Here is a 23275-nt window from a genome sequence, read left to right as displayed (position 1 = left end):
CTAATAGTCTTTGTCTTCCTTGTAACATTCCTTGTATGTTGAATCCATTTTGATTCCAGTGGTACTCTAGCCTCCATTGTAATAACCAACTTTCTACTTGTACTGTACAATCCCTAAACTATCCATCCTCTGCTGCTCTGTGTTCATCAAGGTCCTGCCCTTGGCAACTAAGATAACAGCCTGCTAGAGAAGATTTCTTCCTTTCACACATCACAATACATCTTTGCTTTTCCAAAGAGATTTCTGAAGCTCCTCAGACAACCTCACTACAAAACAATGTGTCCATGTGCTCTGTCCCAGATAGCTACCTTTTCTTCTCACACAGCTTTGAAAGAATGCCAACTTATTTATTAGGTTCATCTAAACATAAAGCAAACAATTCATTATTCATGTTAAATCCTTCTGTGCTCCCTTTTTATACAGTTGGTATAATAGCTTCTGAGGAGCTCTGTGATTTCTTTAGCAACCAATTCTGTAGTCATTGTGCAGCAACCAAGTTCCAACAAGTGTCATTTATTTCCAGTCCAGGATCCAGAACCGTTGACGTAGCTGAAATGCACAGAGTACATATTAGGAATATGTGTGCACAGGTGGCTAAAAGCTCAGGTTTGCAGTTCTCTGATCTTGTTGTGATTCTGTGCATACTAACCCCACCCTATGCTGAGAAGGCGTCTCTAATTTATGCGAGCTACAAATGGTATAGGAGTGCTACAAGAGGTTGAAACTGAAGAAAAGGATCTATGTGGCATCTCAGTCACTCCCTCTTTCCTCTGACTGCACCTTCTTTTCTCAGCTATACAAGCAGTAGCGAAGATGATAGACATCAGAACTCTGCATACTGACTCTTCTCTTTTAGAGAATCTATGTTTTGTCAGGGTGACTCCTTGAGTTGGTTAAACCCACTTCTCAAACAGATTGTGCTGTCACTGTAAAAGTAGCCATACCCCATTGGAGGATCTGTTCCTTAATGTCTTTGAGTTCTATACTCTTAAATGCTCTCTGACTTCAGGGTGTCTGCTTCTCATATCATGGGATGGTCAGTAACCATGTTTTTGGTGGATAAAATTGTGTTGATTAGATCAGTGACCATGATTGCCAAATTTGTTATGTCATAACTGAACACTGAGCTTTCCAAGAAGTTAAATATAGTAAAAAACAAAGTCAGGACAGAATCTCTGACCTGAAAAAACTTCAATCAGAGGACACGCATATGGTCATGCTAGGATAAATTACCGTATGTACTCGTTCATAAGCCAAATATTTTTGGAAAGAAATACATACAATCAAAGAGCAGGGGTCGGCTTATAAACGGGTCTACACCAATATTTGATTATTTTAAACTCTATGGAATCATTGAATTGAATATCTAATAGCAAATTTTTTTTGGAAAGAAATACATACAATCAAAGAGCAGGGGTCGGCTTATAAACGGGTCTACACCAATATTTGATTATTTTAAACTCTATGGAATCATTGAATTGAATATCTAATACATTGTTGTTTTGTTTACCTGGAGGGTCTGCAGGCACAGAGCCCCTCAGCTCCCTGTGGCCGCGGTTAGCTATTCCCAGACAATGGGAGCTACGGGAAGTGGCGCGCCACTTCCCACAGCTCCCATTGTCTGGGAACAGCAAACCATGGACACTGGGATCTGAGGGGCTCCATGCCTGTGAACACTCCAGGTAAACAAAACGTCCAGGCCTGCTTGCAGCTTACCCTAATGGGCCAGGAGCCAAAGTTTGCCAACCCCTGAAATATAGGGTCGGCTTATGAAAGGGTCATACAGTTTTTGCTATTTTTACCTAACTATCTTGGGGGGGTCAACTTGTAAATGAACAGGCTAATGAACGAGTATATACGGTAAGTGTGAAAGGATGACCAAATTATTAGGTGGGGTTTTAGAAATGATACGGTGGAGAAGCAGGGTATCAAAGAGAATTGTTGAGTTCTTTCATATTTCTCTCTTGACTTCAAGCTAATCTGATATTTTGTTGCACAAACATTTGCTCACTTGTACATCCCATGTTGATATTCAGCAAAACCCAAGTGTATCTTTACTGTGTATTCTCTGCTTGAGTAAGGTCCATGTAATCTTTCTGGATCTTCTGCTGTGTTTATTCCTTCTTAAAGTGAAGACCTGTTAGCAGATGAATGTAGCACCCCTTATCCACCTCGTTACCTCCTTTAACACCAATCTCCTTTCAGGTTTTAATGGACAGGCCTGGGTTATTCTGGATCCAACCTCCAGCTTAGCAGGTTGTAACATAGTTTATTTTCTTCCCATATGAATTTATTTAGCAGTGTCTCTGCCCTCCTTGCTCCTTCCTGGCCGGGTCACCAGGGCAGCTTGGAAGGAAAATTCTAACCACAAGGAAATGCCCAGTTACTTGCCAGATAGCTGGAGACTCCCAGGAAATAATACAAATACATACAATATATTCAACAGAGTAATTATATTAAACAGGAAGTAAATATAACAGAACGGGGTAAGATAATACGCTTAGGGTCACTGTTGCCTGCACTGATAATATGCAGTGAATTTCCCCAGTCATGTGACCTAATATAGCAAGACAAAGTTGGTTGTAGTATTGCATTGGTACGCATACTTTGTAGGAGTCCTTGATGGCCTGTGACCATGATATTCTCTGTGCAGCAGTTAGCAACTTGGCCAACTGGCTTCAGTGCAGTAAGTTACCTAATAGCAGCAGGTAATAACATCCCCAATCCCTTACCCCTTGGCTTGAGGACATTGGGATCTCCCATGCAATTTCCCTGACTATCTAACTAGCAGATTGTGCACTCACAACTCCTTGAATGCACCTCAGGTTTGGAGATGAATCTGGACTCCTCAGTCACTGCACAGTGGCTGATGACTGCTGCTGGCAGGGATCCTCTTCATGCAGGAGTCAAGCTGCTTCTGGTCCTCAGATTTCCCCTCATCACAAAGGGAAGCAGGGTTCAAGGGTCAGATTACAAAAACTCTATGAAAGACCCTAACTTTAGTCTCTCCCCTAGTGCTCAGATATACTCACAGCAAGCTAGCAGCCCTGGACTAGCAGCCAGTGAAGAGCTGACTGATTTTACCTTCAGAGCTGGAGGGCTTCCTCTTCCTGGCTGGGTGGACAGTTTTCCCAACAAAACTCTATAAACTGAGAGTCACTTTGAAAAGGAAAAGTATCAAGCTGAGGGATGTTGCTTCCAGGTCCCCAGAGGCCATTTCTCAGGAGACCTTGCATGCAGACCTGGGATTCACCAGCTCATCCATAGCCAATCTTGCCCTTTCTGTGGCTGGCTCCAGAATACTCCAAAGTGGCTTTCCCCTCTCACAGTGGTCTCGAAAGTGAGCATCTCACTTCCTATTGGTCAGGCTAGCTCTTCTTCCCAGGCTTTGCTGGAAGGGCGAAGTGGATGATGAGAGGAAAAGAGACGAAGATGAAAAAGGAGGGGAAACACACACCCAGGAACAAGGAAGGCTGTGAAAATATGTCCATTAAGGGTGCACTCATTGCTAACTTTAATTGCTGTAGACCACATAGATACCAGTATGACAGGCATTTTAGAACAGAGGAAAAACATGCACTTCCAATTTTCAAGCACTGTAGATTTGCTTTCTGGGGTTCCCACATTTTTCCATAATACATGCCAGATATTAATAGAAAGATTGCTTTGTGAACACCTCTCCTCCCATTCGTAATCACATAACATTCCTCTGGCAACTACATGTTACATAAAAGAGTAATAGTAGGAAAATGACATTTTTAGCCCCTTTAAATATGGTTTAGCCAGAGGAGAGTTAGAGCTGTGCAACAAGCTAGCTCTCTGGACCACCAGGGCAGAAGTACTGTACCTATGGTAGATGTGTAATCTATAAATTAGTAGTTCTAAACTGTGTTTGGGAGGCCACTGGAGCTGCTCCGTGGCCTCCAGTGTCACCCAAACACAGTTTAGAACTACTAATTTATAGATTACACATCTACCATAGGTACAGTACTTCTGCCCTAGTTCAGATCTATCTCAAATGGTTTCAGTACTGAGTTTCACAGGGCAAAATGTCTATAGTTTAAGATTTATTCCCATAAATCCTTATATAAGAGCTAAAATGTCATTAAATTCAAAATCCTCGACTGCTTTCTTCCTCTCCCTTTGTTTTACTTCCTCATCCTCATGCAGATGTTGTTTTTTCACATGTGTTCTGTGTATATATTCAGTTGCAAAATCCTTCAAACAGTGTCTTTGTCTTGAGTGCCTAGCTCTTCTCTGGATCCATAGAAATAACAACAAAAATAATGACTGTGATAAAATTTTAATATCCTAACTCACCTTGGGATCATCATTCATTGCTAAAATAATTGAAAATGTAAATATCACTTAGATGGACCATTTATAAAGATCATTCTCCAATTCACCATAGGGACTCCAATCCTTATAATCGTAAATTAGTTTGCTTTTATTTTCAGCAGAAAAATGTTACAAATTAGGAACTAATTGTCCCATGATCGATTGATAATTTTCCCTCCCATTGTGTGTGGAAAGCTTCTAGATAGCAAGCATTCTGCTTCCAACAGCAGGGGAAAGTATCAGTCAATTATGAGACAATTAGTTCAAATTTCCACTACTTTTTTACATGTGCTGACAAGATTGCCTTAAAAGTGTAAAAACAGCGATTAACCATAGACAACATGTAACTTACTTTTAAACTTAAAAATCAAACCTAGAGGCAGATGCTTCCAGAAGCCATCATTTCTTGGAGAGGTGAAATTAATGAAATAATAATTACTGTTTGACAGCAATTAGAAGAGACTGTCATAACCAAGTCAACTTGCATTTGTGGTTTTTCAAGGCTGCTCATTATTGCAGCTTTGACATGACATGAAATGTTCTTGAAAACCTCAACATCAACATTGTTAATTAATTTAGACTGTGCATCATAGACAAACCCCTTACTTCATCACAGCACCCCTGAAATAACCCCTAAACATAAGTTCCTTTATGAGAACATTAGTGGAACAGAAAACATCACAAACTTCAAGAATCAAGACATAATACTCATGAGGTCAGCTTCATTCTCATCCTTACTGAATAATAGTGTATCACTAATCCATATACAAGATGTATCTGAGATTTATTCATGTAACTTACGTGTGTGTATATACACTACATATATGAAGTTAATATTTGTGTGCTAAACTCATGGTCATTGTATAAATTACATTTGTCCTGCACCTTATGAGTGCAACATTTGAGTCCTTTATTGCACACACATCTGCAAAGCTTTGAAGCTGATCTTCATGATTCAATCAAATGCAAGTATTCTTTCCATTAGAATGCTTGGGTGACAAATGTTGAAGTTTTAATACCAAATACCAACCATTTTCAAATAAAATGTTTTTCTAAATGCCAATGGTATAAACTCATCAAAGAGCTGAAAGATTAAGTGAGTTATTTCTCCCACATACCACCAGTAACGCAGGCCAAATTTTATGCCCTCTGGTACACGACCACGTGCAACCCCAGTATTCTAATTATGCCTCTAATGACCATACTGCCTACAACAGGCTTTCACAAATGTACCTGACTGGCCCTTGGAATTTAGTAAATAATTCTGTTGATGATGATGCACAGGAGGAATAGAATCCAGCCCACATTCTCTTAGTTGTTTGGCACTGCAGATTTAACAGGAAGAAAAAATAGTCAATACTTAACGTCCAGATTCTTTAATCATTAAAGTCAACAGATATGACTGAATATACACAGGGAGCAGATCTTTTCAGAAAGAAGGTGCCATTATATATAGCCACTTGTCAGAGTAGAACCACGTTTTAAAGTACCAGTTATTTTGCAACCTAATTCTAAGAATTAACTACACTGTGAGGTAACACTAAATTGTGCTTCTCAGCTCCCTGTATTTAATACTTTAATGCATGCATTATCCTGCATGTTCCTAATTAATTTAACTAATCCCATGGTTACTGAGTGCAGAAATTTGGACAAGTAAGAAATATCAATTGAAGGAAAATTCAAATGGGAAAAAAATGAATTTGGAATTGTGGCCTACAGATATTAAAGAAAGCATGTTACAGTAATAGCATCTGTCTTTCATGAATTTTACAATTTCTGTTGTATTACTGCTTATGAATTTTATCACTTCATATTTAATCTCTATGGCTTGTTATTAGTTTCTAGTCTTTTTTTAAAGACAGTGATTTGACAGTAGCCAAATATGTGAATAGAAATTGATTTTATGCAATACACACAACAAGAATTTTATTGATATAAAGGGCTTCATTATTTGTAGAATTACTCTAAAATTATTTCGAAACAGCAAGAACTCTCTCTGGACTATATTAAAATTTCATGCCTAAATGCAGTTGAACATTCATTTTTATGTGAGTTCTTTGTTTTGTGCTGCGTATAAAAGAAGTCTGTTGGAAGTAAATATCAGGGGAGTACAAATGCAGATTAAAGCTTCAGGAAACAAGATGTAAGTGTGAAAGATGACAGAATGATCATGTGGGAGGCAATAGCTGTAGCTTTTTTCTCTCCTTCATTCCTATTCATAATTATGGTTAAGAGCAAGGACCTCAGTCATTTTACTGCAGCATTTGCAGATAATCGCGGGAGATAGTGCGGTTAAATTATATGCATTCAGACATTTTGGCAGGCTCGAGAATCTTACCAATCTTGCTTGATACACAGCAACAATGTCAACATCTACAGATACAACTTTGTCTCCAGCACAGTTTCCTTTAATATTAAGAAAAAACAGATTACTAAGAATTTCTGTATTTAGGGTCAAATCCTGGCTTCAGTGCATAGCCCATTTAACAGGGAATGTATTGAGAATGTTTGATGGGGATTTGTGTATCAGGATGATGATGTCTTTTACTCTACCCCAAATTGCCACTTTTAGGCTGTTATGTCTGCCTTATACCTGCTATTATGGCTATTATGACACGCTCTTTGCATAGTGGAATGGCTATTGCAATCAAGTTGGTAAGGCTGGAATTTTCAAAATCACTCACTTCATAAGTATTTGTTGTCCTACCTTTGCTCTCATTGAAATCAGTGGGAGGTTTACTGATGACTTTTGTGAAAGCAAAGATACCCTAGTCCTGAGCACTTTTGAAAATCCCACCCAGAAACTGAATGTTGACTGATATTACTTATCATTATATTGGGCTGATATATTGTCTAGGCATGTCGCAAAATGAAAATTAATGGAAGCACATGCAATTTAGAGACTAAGATAGAAATTCTATATGCCATTTATGCTTCTCGATACAGTTACTGCAAATCCACGTTTGGCCTAGAAACACAGTTTTCTTTGGAAAAAAGTTCAGAATCGTTTTGAACCAGGAGTTAATGTTCACTTGTGTTATCTGCCTAACCAATGAGAGGTGGCAGTCCGAAAGCTTTTAAATGGCCATGTACCGGTAACAGGGCTTGGTAGTACCACATGCTTTTTGAGTGGCTGTTTTTCAATTTTGTGTATGACTGTTTGACAAGAGACCGATGACAGTTTTAATGTAGTATTATAGCCCTGGGGAAATGTTTTGAGTCGCAAAACAGTAACTTTGGCCTGGATACACAAAAGGAACTGAGCTGAGCGTCACAGTGCCTAACTTTTAGGCACCTAGAAAATCACTGGGATTCGCAAACCCTGAGTTAGGCCCCTAGACACTTTATACAATGAATGTGGGGAGAGTGGCACCTTCACAAAAGCCAGAATTCTAGGCAAGGAGCCACTTAAGCTAATCAATGCGAGATGCTGACCAGAGGGATGTGTGACCCTCTCACAGAGATAGGTCCCTAAGTCAGGACTGCAGTGAGGTGATGATTTTTGAAGTTAAGCAACTGCTTCAATAGGAGAGATTGAAGGAACCCCACATCTGAATATCCCATAGGTCAGTGGTTAGCTCTGATAGATGTCAGACCCCTTTTCACATCTCTTCTTCCCCCTGAGGCAGAGGGGAGACTTCAACTGCAGGGTCTCCCACATCCAAGATGAGTATCCTCATCCCTGGGCTAAAAGTTATAATTCATGTCCTCTTCCCACCCCATAGCTGTTTTGTGCGAACTTGCCTGAGGGGCACAAGATAGTAGGTGTGATCAGAGGGCACCTACTGGATCGGGCCCAGCACATGACTTAGTTAGCCAATGCCAATCTTATACTGGGTCTTTGGCAGGAGATAGACACCTGGACATCTAGAGAGAGGCAGCAGTATGCATGCCCAGAGGCAGAAACATAGGCACCTCTGGTAACTTTTACTGCAAAAATCTAGGTGCCTGCAGGGTTCAGCATGAGTTTTGTGTACCATAGAGATGCCAAAAAGGTACCATTTAGATACCTAAAGCAGGGATTTAAACACCTAACTACTTTTGTGTATCCGGTCCTTTATAGCTTAGACATGTGCCTGTGGCTGGTGATCGCTTTATGAGGCTATTCAGCATGTTAAATTAAAGCTGAAGGTCTGTGTTCAACTCTCAGCCACATTATTCCCACGACAGACACAATAAGATTCTCAATATGATATACCTGGCAAGCATCAGAAAGCAGTTTTAATATTGATTATGTACAGCTGTCAGCTGGCCTGATAGATCCTATAAGCTTGAAGAGGGGTCTATTCTTAACATACAGATTCACAGATTCCAAGCCCAGAGGGGACCATTCTCATCTTCTACTCTGACCCGCTGTATAACGCAGGCCATAGAACTTCCCCAAAATAATTCCTACGGCATATATTTTAGAAAAACAGCCAATCTTGATTTAAAATTTGTCAGTAATGGAGACTCCGCCATGACCCTTAGTTATTGGCCATTGTCGGAAGACAGGATACTGGGCTAGATGGACCTTTGGTCTGACCCAGTATGGCTGTTCTTATATTCACCTCAACCCCCACCACGTGAATTTTGTTATGTGCACCAATATGAAGGTGATGTGTCCTGCACATGGACATAAAAAATTAGAGGGAACACTGCATAGCACCTCACTGGTCTGGATTGCATCCTGGAATGTTACAGCCCCCAAATCTTTTTCAGAGTCGCTGCCTCCCAGGATGGAGTCCCCCATCCTTTAAGTATGGCCTACATTCTTTGTTCACAGATGTATCCATTTAGCCATATTAAAACATATATTGATTATGCCCAGTTTACCAAGTGATCTACATTGCTCTGAATCAGTGACCTGTCCTCTTCATTATTTACCACTCCTCCAATTTTTGTGTTATCTTCAAACTTTATCTGTGATGATTTTATGTTTTCTTCTACCTCATTAATAAAGATGTTAAGTGGTGCAAGACCAAGAACTGATTCCTGCAGGACCCCAGTGGAAACAGACCCATTCGATGATAATTCCCTGTTTGCAGTTACATTTTGAGATCTAGCTGTTAGCCGATTTTTTATCCTTTTAATATATGCCATGTTGATTTTATATGCTAGTTTTTTAATCAAAATGTCATGTGTTACCAAGTCAAACACCCTACAGAAGTCTGTCTATTACATCCACACTATTACCTTTATCAACCAAACTTGTATTCTCATCAAAAAAGATATCAAGTTAGTTTGACAGGATCTATTATATAGGCAGATAATGCCCATAATTGTTCACATATACATTCCTTCCACATAAAGGGCAACATTGCTCAGTGGTTTGAGCACTGGCCTGCTAAACCCAGGGTTGTGAGTTCAATCCTTGAGGAGGCCATTTAGGGATTTGGGGCAAAAATCTAAGTGGGGATTGGTCCTGCTTTGAGGAGGGAGTTGGATTAGATAACCTCCTGAGGTCCCTTCCAACCCTGATATTCTATGATAGATCCCAGGGAGATTTAAATTCCACCTCCATCATGTTGCCTTTTTCACAAGAAACATTGGCCATTTCCTGGACCTTCTTTAAAACCGCACTAAATACAGTTTGTATTTGAAGGCTCTGTGGCGGTTTTGAAATGGCTGTTTTGATATAACATCTTTATTGTGACCTTCCATTCTTCTGAAAACACAGTTACAAGCCTATCGTTACAAAATGCTTAGAAAAGCTCTTTTTGGAGCTTGTCTTTTTAAAATAAATGTCAGTTACTGAAGCTCGAAAGATAGGCTATTTCATTAATGGGGAGATGAATGAGGAAGAAATGTATTATTAACACCAGAATATTTAAACCTGGGAAGAGATCGTTTATTTCAGATATCTTTAGACACTCTGCTAATGCTTCCATTTTGTTAATGATGAATTCACTTCATTTAAAGAAAAAACTAATGGCATTTGGTACATTTTCAGTATAATGTGAAACCTTTCTCCATTCCCAGTATATACTTATCCTGCCCTACTGTTACTGAAGGTTAATAATGTTGTCTCTCGCCTTCATTGTGCTATAGGATATAGCTGTAAACAGAAAATGATAGAGCAACTAAAGTAATTTTTACTTGCCAAGTATTTAGTTTTATCTTAGTGGGTTTTTTCCTAGAATGTGTTTTGTGATTATGTTCAAAGCTAAATGTAATTATTGTGGTGAACATGTTTGGGGTGCTGAATAGATCTACTGTACTGTATATACCATGCATAATCTGGAAGCAAACTTCCAATATTAGATTCTGATTAAAGTACTGTACACTTCACTGTAGTTGCACCACAGTCATTGAAGTAATGTTCATAATTATTGCTCAGAGTTTTATAACCACCCATCGAAAACTATTCTGGTGTGAAACTTGCCATAACAGGACTTTAAAAAAAAATAGTTTCAGCCATTTTAATTTGTAAGAGGGTGGTAAATAAATACAGTTGGTACTTTGCAGATCATGTTACTTACTCCTTTAAATTGATAATACTTTTTTAATGGCATTGGTGAGGTTCAGAGTTGGTCCAGATGCAATATTTTGAAATGGCCAAAGATCTCAAATGTCTCTAAAAATTTTCATATTCATGATAGGAGGAAAAATAAAATAGACACTTTCCAGTAAGTCTCTCACTGGTCAAGCTGCCTTGCTCATTCAGTTTGGATGTAAAGGAGCAAACAAAGACAAGGTAGGCCTGCTCTCCTCAATTCCTCTGCCTTGAAGGGATGGCGCCAATTCTTTGTCAACAGGGGCTAAACATGTTCCACCAGATCCTTTTGCTCCTGCTGTGCTGGACCCATAGTGTACCCCATTCTGGGACCTGATATGCCCATAATGTACAGAGCAGAAAACCATAGAAACTTGACTGGTTTAGACTCTAGCCTGCACATCCTGAAGGAATGCCAAAAGGTGATGTACTTTGGTGAGCTTCACTCTCAATGAAACCTGAAACTGACAAGTTTCACCTGCTTGGGAAGGGGGTGGGGTTCACTGTGAGCATTTCACACATCTCTAATTGGCATGTCTTGAAAGGACAACAAAGATTTCACCTATTAGAAGTGGTTCAGGTTTCTTTTCAAGAACACTTTAGAGCAGGTCAAGCAGAATTCTAATGAGGTCAGCCTCTTCCAAATGGCCCCATGCTCCTTCCATTTTCCTGTGAGATGTTCAGATTTCAGCTTCAGTGTGCATGTGTTTGAAAGGGGGAAGTGCTGCCTCTGCAGCATATTCCCTCTTCTCCAACTCTCCAGTCCTATGGATGGGGAAGAAAGAAGGTTAAATCATGGGTTTAAACCCCTTCTCCCCACATAGGTTACATCAACTCTGTCTACATCCACTGCCTCCCACTTCTCATTATGACCCTTCGAGATGGGTTTCAAGGGATCTCCTTGCAGCAGGACTTCTGAAGGAATCCTGCACAGGGACAGCTGGGCAGAGGCGGGTGCCTCCATAAAGAAACTTCTGATGAATCCCCAAGATTTTCATATTTGTGTGGTTGTAGATTGTTCAGATACTAAAGAATTAACAGTGTCATACCTGCTCTAAAAAGGTATTACCTTCTTCAGAGGAAGAGTTAGGAAGAAATTGAGTTGACACTAATGGAATGTCCATTCCCTAGTGATTATTCATGCATAGTGGAGATTGGAGCCATAAATTTTAGCATTCTCAGTGTTCCAGATTATTATCTCTCCCAGAGTTAGTTTCTAATTCCTGCAAATTTCTATATAGAAGAGAACAATTTTCCTTAATAAGAGCTCCCGATAACACTTTTACATTCTCTATTGGCTTGTTTGGTTCTTTGTTTTATATCTAGGTTTTAAATATGACTTCTAATAAACTCAGCACTAACGAGTGGATAGCAATAGTGGTACACAAAGGAATCAGTATGCATAAGGATAACAATTGTCTGTGGGGGTATTTCAAAATCACGCAATGTTGACAGTATTACACTATTTGGCAAATGCATTAGAATATAACACAAGGAAACTGCACTTTTTCTTATAACTGTAAATCCATATGTAATATTCCATAGAGATCAGTATAATCATATAAAGCTTTACCTTCACAAACACACTGTAGTATTAAAGTAATCTTTATTTTACAAAAGAATAGTACACCAATCATTCCGACTCTATGCTCTATAATAATGCCACTACAGTGTTTATACCATCCCTGTGGAATAGAATAGTAATATGATAATGGCAGCCTTTGGGTGCCATCTCTGAACATACGTGCTGTTCAGAAGCTTGAAATTTATTGCAGGGAACTTTTCTGGATCATGATTTTTTTTCTTTTAGGCCCATACACATCTTTTAGAAATATGACTGTCTTTGGCATGTAAAGGTGGAAGGCTTTATGGCAAGTCTCAGAGTATTCGTGCATGCCTCATTAGATATAGTGACCTCTTACTGCACTATGAATCTAGAGAGGACTGTTCCTTGAGATCAGAGGAATCTACTTGTTTTGTTATTTTTCCTTACTTTTTTTTTAAGAAACATTTCAAATTTTCTCTTCCAGTACATTTTTTTTAAAATGTGACTCCAAAATTATAAGTAAATAAATTACAACATTTGCCTTAATTTTTAATTAGCTGAAAGTCATCACTGGAAATTGTGTCTTCTATCACAAGTGAGACTATTCAACTGCCAGGCCTGACATAATTAAGCAATATATTACAATTAAGCAATGTAATTTTAATTTAATTATGATATATCATAGACTCTGCTTCTGATTTAACTGGCATTCATTGACAAAATGCTACAACATAAAAATAACACTAAAATATACAGCTAACGGCACTGCGTGTTTTGTTTCATAGTATTTGGCATTCATCAGAGCATATGGAGAGAGATCCTTCTAGTCTGAAATAGCTGGCATGTTTTTTAGTGCTGGGCACAAATGCTGCAATTTTCATTTTGCCCTAATGTAAATGTGGGCAGTGACTGGGGAAAGTTACAGTCATAAGACCTGATCCAAAGTCCACTGACACCCATACGAATATTTCCAGTGACTTAAGTGTGCTTTAGATCAAGCCACTATTGAACTTCCTCCACACCATTATAGGCAGTAGGTAAATAGATTCATGTTGGCAAATAACATAAGAAATTAAATATTAGACAAATAATATAACCTCTGGTACATCACCGTCGTCATCCTTTTCTGTTAGGCTGGAAACTGCACAGGGCAGATGCAGAATGCAGAGAATAAGGTAAAAAGCAAAGAGCAGGACAAGGAACACAGGGGCACTCAGCTCTGGGGTGGGGCCGGGGATGAGGGGCTCAGGGCTGGGGCAGAGGGTTGCGGTTCAGGGGGTGAGGGCTCTGGCTGGGGGTGCGAACTCTGGGGTGGGGCTGGGGATGAGGGGTTTGTGGTGCAGGAGGGTGCTCAGGGGCTACAGTAGGGAGAGAGGACTGCCCCCAGCTCTCTCTCCCCACAGCAGCACCTGGAATGGGGGGAAAAGGCAGCCCTCCATGCTGCAGCAGCTCTGGGGCTGGGGAATAGGCATCCCTCCCCCGACCCCAGCAGATCTGGGCCAGAGGAGGGCCACCCTAGCCTGCCTGGGTCCAGTCCGATCCAGGCTGGGCCACCCTGGTCGCGACTGGGGCCAGGCCGCATCAGCCATGCCATGCTGCACTACAGCAGAGTTAGGGCCAGGGGAGGGGTGCCCCGGCCACAGCAGGTTGGGGGTCGCACTAGGTGGGAGCTGGGGGAGGGATGCCCCTCCCCTGGCCACAGCAGGTCCCCAGGCAGGTTTCTTGAGCGCCTGTGTGGCACTAAATAGGCTGCTGCATGGCCGTGCAGCTTACAGGGAACTTAGCTGCCAACTCTCATGTGAGCGCTCTAACCAGTGGGCTCTGGGATAGTCTGATGTGGGGCTCTCTCAATCTCTCCCGGCTGAACCTGTTGCACTGTGGATAAATACAGTCATTGTAGCAGGGGGATTGGATTCTGGGTCTCCCACGTAGTGGGTGAGTGCTCACTATTTTAAAATATTATAAAATTACAAAATATACACACAAAAGATATTCATAAAATAAAGCGAAACATAGCTTAATTAAGTGAACATTTAACATGAATCACTAAAGCATCATCACCAAGTTCACTCAAAATATTGCTAACACCAAGTCACCCGAAAAGTGTCCAGGTTACATGTCAGTTTATGAAAAGTATAATCAATCCATAGCTGGGCCACAATGGTGCACGTGGAACAGCTCTAGCACATCTCACCCCATAACCCCAGCTACTATGTTCTTGTAAGATTTCAAAAGGGATAGTTTTGCCTGACCCGGAAACCATCCAAATGAGAGCACTGTCTCATTCCCAGAACAAAGAGGGGCTTGGAGAAAACTCATCCCAAACCACTGAAAACTGCTGCAAAAAAACAAAAAGAGGAATCAAACAGGGGTGTCTGAAACCGAGCAAAAGGGATACTGGACAAACACCTCAGGGTAATATGGTGCACAAAATAATTGGTTGCTACAAGTCACTGAAGCACTTAGGAAGAGGTTTGTACAATGTACTCCAGTTTATGGGGAGGTGCAGGAATGGCTTCAAACTAGAAGTGTCACCAGGCTGAATCAGGAAGATCAGAGAGGGTGGCAAAATGCTGCACTTTGACTCATATATTACAGAGTTGCTTCTTGGTTATGGTTGCAAAAGGAACATTCACCAAATCCTTCCAGTATCAACAATCTGCCTGGTTGCACAAGGATCTCATCCACAGAAGGGGAGACAGCTAGGGAGGGGAATACAGGATTCAATCTCTGCAATCTTTGCAAAAGCGTACTACAACTGCTGAGCAGTCTTTTGCCAAAGCAACACCTGGAATTCAGCGAGGACCTTGTCCAAAAAATGCACAGACCGGATTCTGGTCTGAATAGCAAGAGTTGTTGCCAACTTCCAGCTTGACCAACTAGAAACAATCAGGTAGGAGAGCTTGGTCAACCCAGCCTGCATAAAGGCAGGCAATAGGCTCCTGGAGGAGAGCACTTCATCAGGAAAACGTGGGTTAAAAAACAGCAGCTCTTCCAAGAGCCATAAACTGGAAAACATCTGCTCAGGCTGCGCTCTTCGCAGAAGTCACCAGGCATTAGAGACCATTATAGAATCAAAGCAAATCTAGACTCTATAACTGAACAGGTGCCAATAAAAATAGGTGAGAGTCAAAGTCCATCCCCCCAGCACGACAGAGGAGAGAAAAAGCAAGCGACTTCCAGGCCAGAAGGGAATCAGAGTACAGCAAATGGTAAACAGACTAGAGGCAAAAAGCTGCCACCGGACTGACTAAATCAGAGAACTTCTGGCCTCCTTCATCTAATGACAGGAACAGCAAAGCAGGGCACAACCAATGGGAACTATTTAAAAATGGTTAATATTCCTCTGAATACTGTCCCAAAAGCCTGGGGAGGGTCCCAGACACATTAGTCGGTGCCACAACATTGAGGCCACAGTTTTGTTGGCAATCAAAAACCTGTCCCCAAAAACAGTCCTGGTCCATTGAAATAAGCCCCAGATCCAGATTACAAAGTTTGGTAACAGTAGTACATCACCCATTAAAAACAAATTATAAAAAATACATTGTTTAGGGATACAATATATTTGATCGGGGTTTATCGAAGAGTCCAGATAGTCCTTCAGCCAGTTAGCTAAGGCCCTGGATAAAATCTTATAATCAGAGAGGAGAAACAGATCTCCAGTTCCATGAATCACAGAGGTCCCCTTTTTTGAGATCACTGCCCTGCATCCACTGAGGGGCAGTTCTTTCTCCTGGATACACTCCACCACTACTAGAAAAAAAGTCAGGGCCAATAAGATGCTAGAAATGCTTGTAAAATTCAGATTGCAGCCCATCAATATTTGTGGCTTTGCCTGTAGAGAGCTGCTGGACACCCTGCAGTGACAGAAGGGTGTCCAGGCACTGCTGTTCCTCACCAGTCAGACGGGATAACCCCTGGTCCAGCTCCTCTATTGCCAGCACATCACAGGCATCAGGTGAGTACAGAGTAATGTAAAAAGAAACAGCTGCTTTCCAGCTCTCAGCAGGGTCAGCCATCAGATGACCACCCAGCAGTTGTAGGCAAAAATCTCCTGATAGCACATAGACTCTTTCTCCAACCTGAAAAAGAACACTGTAGGAGCATCAGTTTTATGCAGCTGAGTAAAATGGGCCTGAACCAGGGCTCCTTTGCACCTTCTCTTCCAACAAGCACCTCAGGATCTGATAGTCCTCAGTTAATCTGCACCTGGTTTCACACATCAAGGTTGCCATGAAAGCCCAAGATGTCTCATTCCAGGGCACTGATGGCCTGATGCAAAGACCACGTGGCAGCATGGGTATACTGTTGGTAGAACAGTTGAATCTGGACCTTTCTGACGTCCCACCACTGTCTCAGGGACTAGTACAAGGCCTTGTGCTACCTCCAACACTCCCAAAACACAGCAAACATCTGGGTGAAATTCATGTCCTGTAGTGATTTAGTAATAAAGTGCCAGTGGGCAGCACAGGCAGGAACAAGAAACACACTGACAGAAACATAATGACGATCAGACAAATGAGTGGGATACATGAAAGACTGAACATACATATTCATGCTGGCCTTAATGGTATAAAAGTGATCCAGTGTAACCCCATGAGACCATATTGGGAGTAGCCTTCAGCCAAGAGTATTGCCTAAAAGTGGGGTGAGAGAATCTCCAAACATCTACTAGTCCAAAGGTCTGCAGGAGACAATACAGTTCTTTGACTGACTGACAGGGTGTGGCTGCTCATGGTTCCTGTCTCAAACATAATGTATAGTGCAACTGAAATTTCCTCCCAGGACAATAATATCAGAGGATCACAGTCAAGCATGGCAGGGGCAAGTGTCTGCAGAAAGGAGAAAAGATGTCGCCTCAGAGTAGGGGCATGCAAAGTAAAAAGATTAAAAACAAAAGTGCCGGTACATGTTCCCTCTTGAAGGAGCCAACCCTGCACAGTCTCCTTCATAGAGATGATCTGTGCCACTGCACCCTGGGAAAAGAGAACAGCCACCCCAACAGTGACATTGGCTCAAGGAAGCTGTCTGTTCCTTCAACCAGTTTCCCTGATTATCAGAGTCCGAATGCATCTCTTGCAAAAGGATAACATCAGCCCATTTTTGTCTGAGAAATTCAAAGAGTTGTGCCCTTTTATGACCATCCCAGCATCCATTAAGAGTTAGAGTGCCAAAGTTGAGCAGCACTATCGACTCTAGAAGGAGAGAGTCAAGCACCAGAGAGAAACAATGAAAAGTGAAAATACTTTGAACAAAATGAGCCATGGAGAGGCCTCCGCACACACTTCCTCACCTTGCTCAACAACTTTCTGAGATGGAAATGTTTCCTACAATCAGCCACGGTATCCCTCTTAATGCTTGTGGTGGGGTGTATAAGCCCCATACCAGGGGAGAAAGGGTTAATGAGCAGCTCTGGGCCCAGATGCTCTGCCCAGCCACACCTGCTGGGCATGCTCACAATTGAGGCAGAGCTCAAAAGGGAGCATCCCAGCTCAGTCAGGGCAGACTACAAAAGGGAGCAGCCCTAGGCTTAGGGAGAGAGGCTGCAGGAGTTCCTCACCACCTGGACCAGACCCCGCTGCCGACTTGCTGGAGAGACCCATTGAGACCAGGAAGGGCGGGCCACAACTAACAAAGAGAAGCCTCTGGGACACGGTCATGGAGAAGCCCCCTTGGTGAGTCCATAAGCTGACTCCCCTGTGACTTTGGAGGGGCAGAAGCCATGATAGGATGTGACCTAGAGAGTAGGCTTTGTGGCATCTGCCCCACAGGCTACATATCCAAACAGCTAGTCACCCTGCTTTGCAACTTGTTAGAGCAGGAGGATCTGGTTTCCCCTAATACCAGTTGTAGACTCTTGCTGCTTGGCAACATGGCCACAGGCACTCAGCCACAGACTCTTCGCTGGTAATACCGCCAGACTCAGTTGCAAACCCCGCAACGGAGATGAATGAATGAAACACTAAATCAGGGAAATAGGCCTCAACGTCAATTCCCCGCTTCTCTTTAGCGCTATCTAAAAAGTTACTAATCTCCATCATGCTGTACCCACCCTTTCTATACAGCTGACTGGGACATCAGGAACCAGTGAAGAGTCAGAGAGATCCTCATCATCTTCTTCCTCTCCCTCAGACTCCACCAGCTCAGAAGGACACTGAGCTGCTATTGTAACATTCTCATTATTCATGAAGGAGCATGCTGACATATCTATTTTCCCAAGAGTGGGAGGCAGCACAGCCCCAGGCTGGGACCCAGCATCATCACTGCAGCATGCAGGATTGGAGGCTTGAGGACTCACCATGCCAGGGGAAGGCAGTACCCCACTGGGAGCTCCACGCATGGAGCTACCACCCATTGCAACACTCTGCTCCTTTTCAGGGCATGCAGCTCCATTCTCAGCCACTGCCAGCAGCTCAGGGGTTTCCAACATCTTAGCCCTTTTAGACATAATCTCGGCTAAATGTCTCGTTGGTTTGTTCTTCACCTCCATCTCTAGAATCTGTCTCTCCTTCCTCCGCAGGGAGGGGCTCTTCAACCTCCAGATTTGCTTCTGGCCAGTACAAGTGACTGAGTCATAATAGAGGTTTCCTTGGAGAAGGGGAGGAGCTGCTCCCTGGACAACAGCAGACCATATATGGCGGGAGGGGGGTAGAATCTTTCAGTACAGTTGCAGGCTGTTTCCTGCTGCTCCCTTGATGTCCCAGCCCCTTCCCCACTATTCCCGGGTCTCACATTCTTACCAGAGACCTCCTAGCCAGCAGTGGGCAGGAACCCTTCAAATGACCAGGGCCACCCCACACAAGAAATATTTCATGTTTTCAGAGGTAGCAAATACTGTCGTATCCACCCCATCTAGGTGCAAACGGGTTCAAGGGCTATTCGGGGTTATTTAGAGCCCCATAAACCTGGTGCCAGAATGATATAACATGCCTCATATTTGGGTTCTTGCATCCTAACAGAAATACCCTAACAGCAGAAACTGCCTTCCCATAATGGGAGAAAGCAGACACTATCATCTCATTGTGAAGGACATGTGGGACTTTGGAAAAAACTACCTTAGCAGCAGAAGTAAACAAGGGAAAACATGAACAAAAAACTCCTTCACCCAAAGTCCCTCCTATACCAAACAATTCACAAACTGCTCCTGGACCAGGAAAATTGCTATAGATTTGCTCATTTGAGAGGCAGATTTTATATTAGCACAGTCAATAACATTACCTACAGTCAGCAACATAGCCTCCCCAGTGCAGGAGAGAGTAGAGACACACAAAACACTTGACTTGCGGGTCAAATCGCTAAACCCATCTGAAGTGGGCCCCATGGAGAACCCTCACCTAGGGCAAAGGGGGAGACCCAACAGTGCCCCTAAAACAAAGAAACAGCCAGTAACCAAACAAAAAACAGACTGACAGAAACCAACTAGTGCACACAGCATGTAACAAACACATCTTCAGTCTCAGGGGAGCGGGGGTGGGGATGAGAGAGCACAAGAGCAAATGCACAAACATAAACACAAGTGACTTTATAGACCGGTGGTTGGCGCTCTGACCCAGGATATGGGAGACCCAGGATCCAGTCTTTCTACTCCAATGACTCTAATTATTTACCCTGAGTGCAGCAGCTTCAGCAGGAGCGGTTGAGGGAGCCCCACCTCAGAATATCCCATAGCCCAGTGGTTAGAGCACTCATCCAAGGGGTGGCAGATTGGCAGGCAAATCCCTTCTCCCCCTCAAGCAGGGGGTGGGGAATTGAAGTGGGGGATCTCCAACATTTTAGATGAGTACCCTAAGCACTGGGCTAAATGTTATGAGGGAGAAAGTCCATCGTCCTCAGCCTTGTACAAACATGGCATAGGGGCCTAACACCAGGAGAAGGTTTATAGTTGAGAATCGCTAGCAGAGAGAGGTGCCCCTGTGCAGTTTGGAATTAGGCCCTTATCTCCACGAGAAGGATGGGGCTTAGCACACATCCCTCTGATCAGCATCGCCCATTGGCTAGCTTAGAAGACATCCTGCATAGTGTGCTGACTTCTGTAGATCACCATCTAAGGCTCCTATCTCTGCCCATTTATTGTACAGGAGCCCAAGTGCTTAACTCAGGCTTTGTGAATCCCAATGATTTTTCTAGGCACCTAGAAGTTAGGCACTGTGATGCTCAGCATCACAATGCCTAACTGAAGAAGTGGGTTTTTTAGTGCATCTGAAGTGGGTTTTTTACCCACGAAAGCTTATGCCCAAATAAATCTGTTAGTCTTTAAGGTGCCACCGGACTCCTCGTTGTTCTTATTGCCTGAGTAACTTGAAGAGGCCCATGATGTAAGTTGAGAAAGATTTGGGTCTTGATACATGAATTTGCTACGTGGAAGTTTTTTGCTCATTTCATTTTCATGTGTCTCATTTTGTTCATTTTGTGGTTATTTAAATTTCTTTATGGAAGGCTGTAGGCCAAGTTCCTTTTGGGACTGTGAGAGCAGTTGTATACTCGAAGCAATAATGAATGATTGTTATCTCTCAAATCCCTTCTCCCTCTGGTTTTCTGAAATAAAAAATGAAGGATGATTAGTCAAGTCAATGATATTTAGGACACAGTGGAACACCAGAACACTGTTAAACCAAGACAAACACTTCAACCCAGGGCCGGCTCTACCATTTTTGCCCCAAGCAAAAAAAAAAAAAAAAAAGACACTTGGACTGCCGCCAGAACTGCCAAAGCAAAAAACAAACAAACACCTGGACTGTGCCGCTCCAAGAATGGACGGAATGCCACCCCTTAGCATATGCCGCCCCAAGCACGTGCTTCCTCCATTGGTGTCTGGAGCCGGCCCTGCTTCAACCAACGCTCTGGTAACACTAAAATTGTGCCACGTGTGCCCCATAACAATTCTTTATCCTATAGTTCAAGTAAAGGTTTTGCAAAATGCACCTCAAATAAACATTACATTAAAAGTATGTTAATGTGGGAGCATATGTGTGTCAACATTGTGATTGCTTCAATCTGGCTTCAGTTAACTACCTCATAGACATAGTTCATGAATACACTGGTGAAACAACTGCATCATTTAAGAGAATATTGTCTGTAGCAAATGTCATCATAGGAAATGACTAGAAGGGAAGTTACTTTCAAAAAGTGAGGATCAGGAATGGATGCTAACCCCTTTCTGCATAATGTACAATTCTGCTTAACTGGGTGCACCAGTAGATTATTGGTTTTGCAAGAAAGCTTGGAGGTATTTTTCTTATATGATTATAATTTCTTGATTTATTTTACATAAACATCTTGGCTCTGACTCTTCTCACCCCCTACCAACACACACACAATTCTGTAAATACAATGTAGTGTTTGTTTATCTTGAACTGCTGTCAGCGAGTTTACTTACACTTTCAAAATTAAAGGGCAAAAAGCTAAATCTAAGCAACAGGGTTATAGCAACTGTGAGGTATCTAACAGATTTAACAGTTCAAAACTCAGCAGTGTTGGAGAAGGATCATAAGATAATAACTACAGTTGATATTGCCTCTGGAAAAGACCCTTCCCTGTAGTCTAATAAATATTGTATGAACCAACAAGAAGCAATATGCTAATGATGTGATATTTACCCAGTATGCTGAAGCATCAGCTGATGTCCTGTATCTTTGAGACCTGTTGATATGAGAACCATTTAAATATTTTCTTTTGCTTCTATTTTTCCAGTAACTGTTTTCCTGGAAACGAAAATGGTGAGTGAAAGTCGTCACGAGGCCCTGGCCGCACCACCAGCCACCACCATTGCTGCTTCTCTGCCAATTAATGTCACAGAACCAGCCAGTCCTGGAGCAGGAGGTGGAAAAGAAGATGCATTTTCAAAGTTAAAGGAGAAGTTTATGAATGAACTGAATAAAATCCCATGTAAGTAAAATATGGTTGGATAGACACACTAATGGTAAAAAGCAACTGCTAATATTCTAGATCTTTTTTAGAAAATATTTCTACAGTTTAACTAGAAAATATTAAAACCATATTTGTGGGCCTTTCAGCAAATCAGGTGGATGCACCAGGAATGCTGACACTGGATTAATTTTATTTTCAGTTTCCAAAACAGTAACTATATAGTTATATATTTTCCAGAACATTATTATATGACCAAGCGTCTTTACTACATATAATTATATATTATTAATAATAATACTTAGTTTCTGAAAACTGAAAGTAAAGTACAATTAATAGAATATTATTAGAAGCATTTCTGAGGTGATATTGCATATAATAATTATAAAATTCCTTTTCATTTTAAAAATTTCACACAGCAACACAAATAGATTATTTTGATACTTGACTAACCTCCAAAATGAGTTAAGGTTTTTTTTAAATAGCAGCTATCATAACAGTGTCCATGCTCTTAAAAAAATAGCAAGTAGACAGTACAAGGAAATTAAAAATATATTTGGAAAAGCATTACATTTAACAGAATAGGTTTTTTGCCCTAGAAGTTATAACTTGTGGAAAGGTATAATATAGTGTGACCAATAATGACAGGTAACAAATCAGAATATTAATCGATTTTTGTCTCTGAAATGGATCTTGGCAATCTGGCAGATGCAATTTTTGCTAAATTGATAGCAAACAGCTTTGGTCTGTCACTCCAAATTCCCACTTGTAAGAATAGAGGTGTTACAATGGCAAGAAGGCTTCATGTCATTAGTTTGGTAATCTGCACAGTCCAGCATGGACCACATTCAGGCAGAATTGTCTGATAATATCATAGGGAAAACAAAACTACTAGGAGCAACAAGAAAAGAAAAAAGCATTTAGGAAAATGATAACATGGGAACACCTTTATTGTTTAATTTATAGTTCAAGGTGTTATCTAAATGAGGCAGACTAGAATTTTATATAGGATATACCTTTATTTTTCAGCTTTGATGTTAATATGACTAAGG

General features: G+C 41.6%; 1 protein-coding gene across 12 annotated transcripts in view; it reads left to right on the top strand.

Annotated features, from left to right (window-relative positions):
* SYT1 (synaptotagmin 1) overlaps positions 1-23275 on the top strand; it is a 510654-nt gene that overhangs the window by 316671 nt on the left and 170708 nt on the right. For 10 of the 12 annotated variants that reach the window (XM_039507883.1, XM_039507873.1, XM_039507853.1 and 7 more), the window contains one exon: positions 22050-22244. In XM_039507883.1, coding sequence (XP_039363817.1) covers positions 22073-22244 — 172 coding nt within the window. In that variant the 5' untranslated portion in view covers positions 22050-22072. Of the gene's footprint in view, positions 1-17883; positions 18035-18948; positions 19184-20609; positions 20675-22049; positions 22245-23275 lie in introns of those variants that run through there. The other 2 variants (XM_039507911.1, XM_039507889.1) reach the window with 2 other exon arrangements.

Source organism: Mauremys reevesii, linkage group 1, assembly GCF_016161935.1.
Source record: "Mauremys reevesii isolate NIE-2019 linkage group 1, ASM1616193v1, whole genome shotgun sequence".
Lineage (NCBI taxonomy): Eukaryota > Metazoa > Chordata > Testudines > Geoemydidae > Mauremys > Mauremys reevesii.
This window is presented reverse-complemented; position numbering and strand designations above follow the sequence as displayed.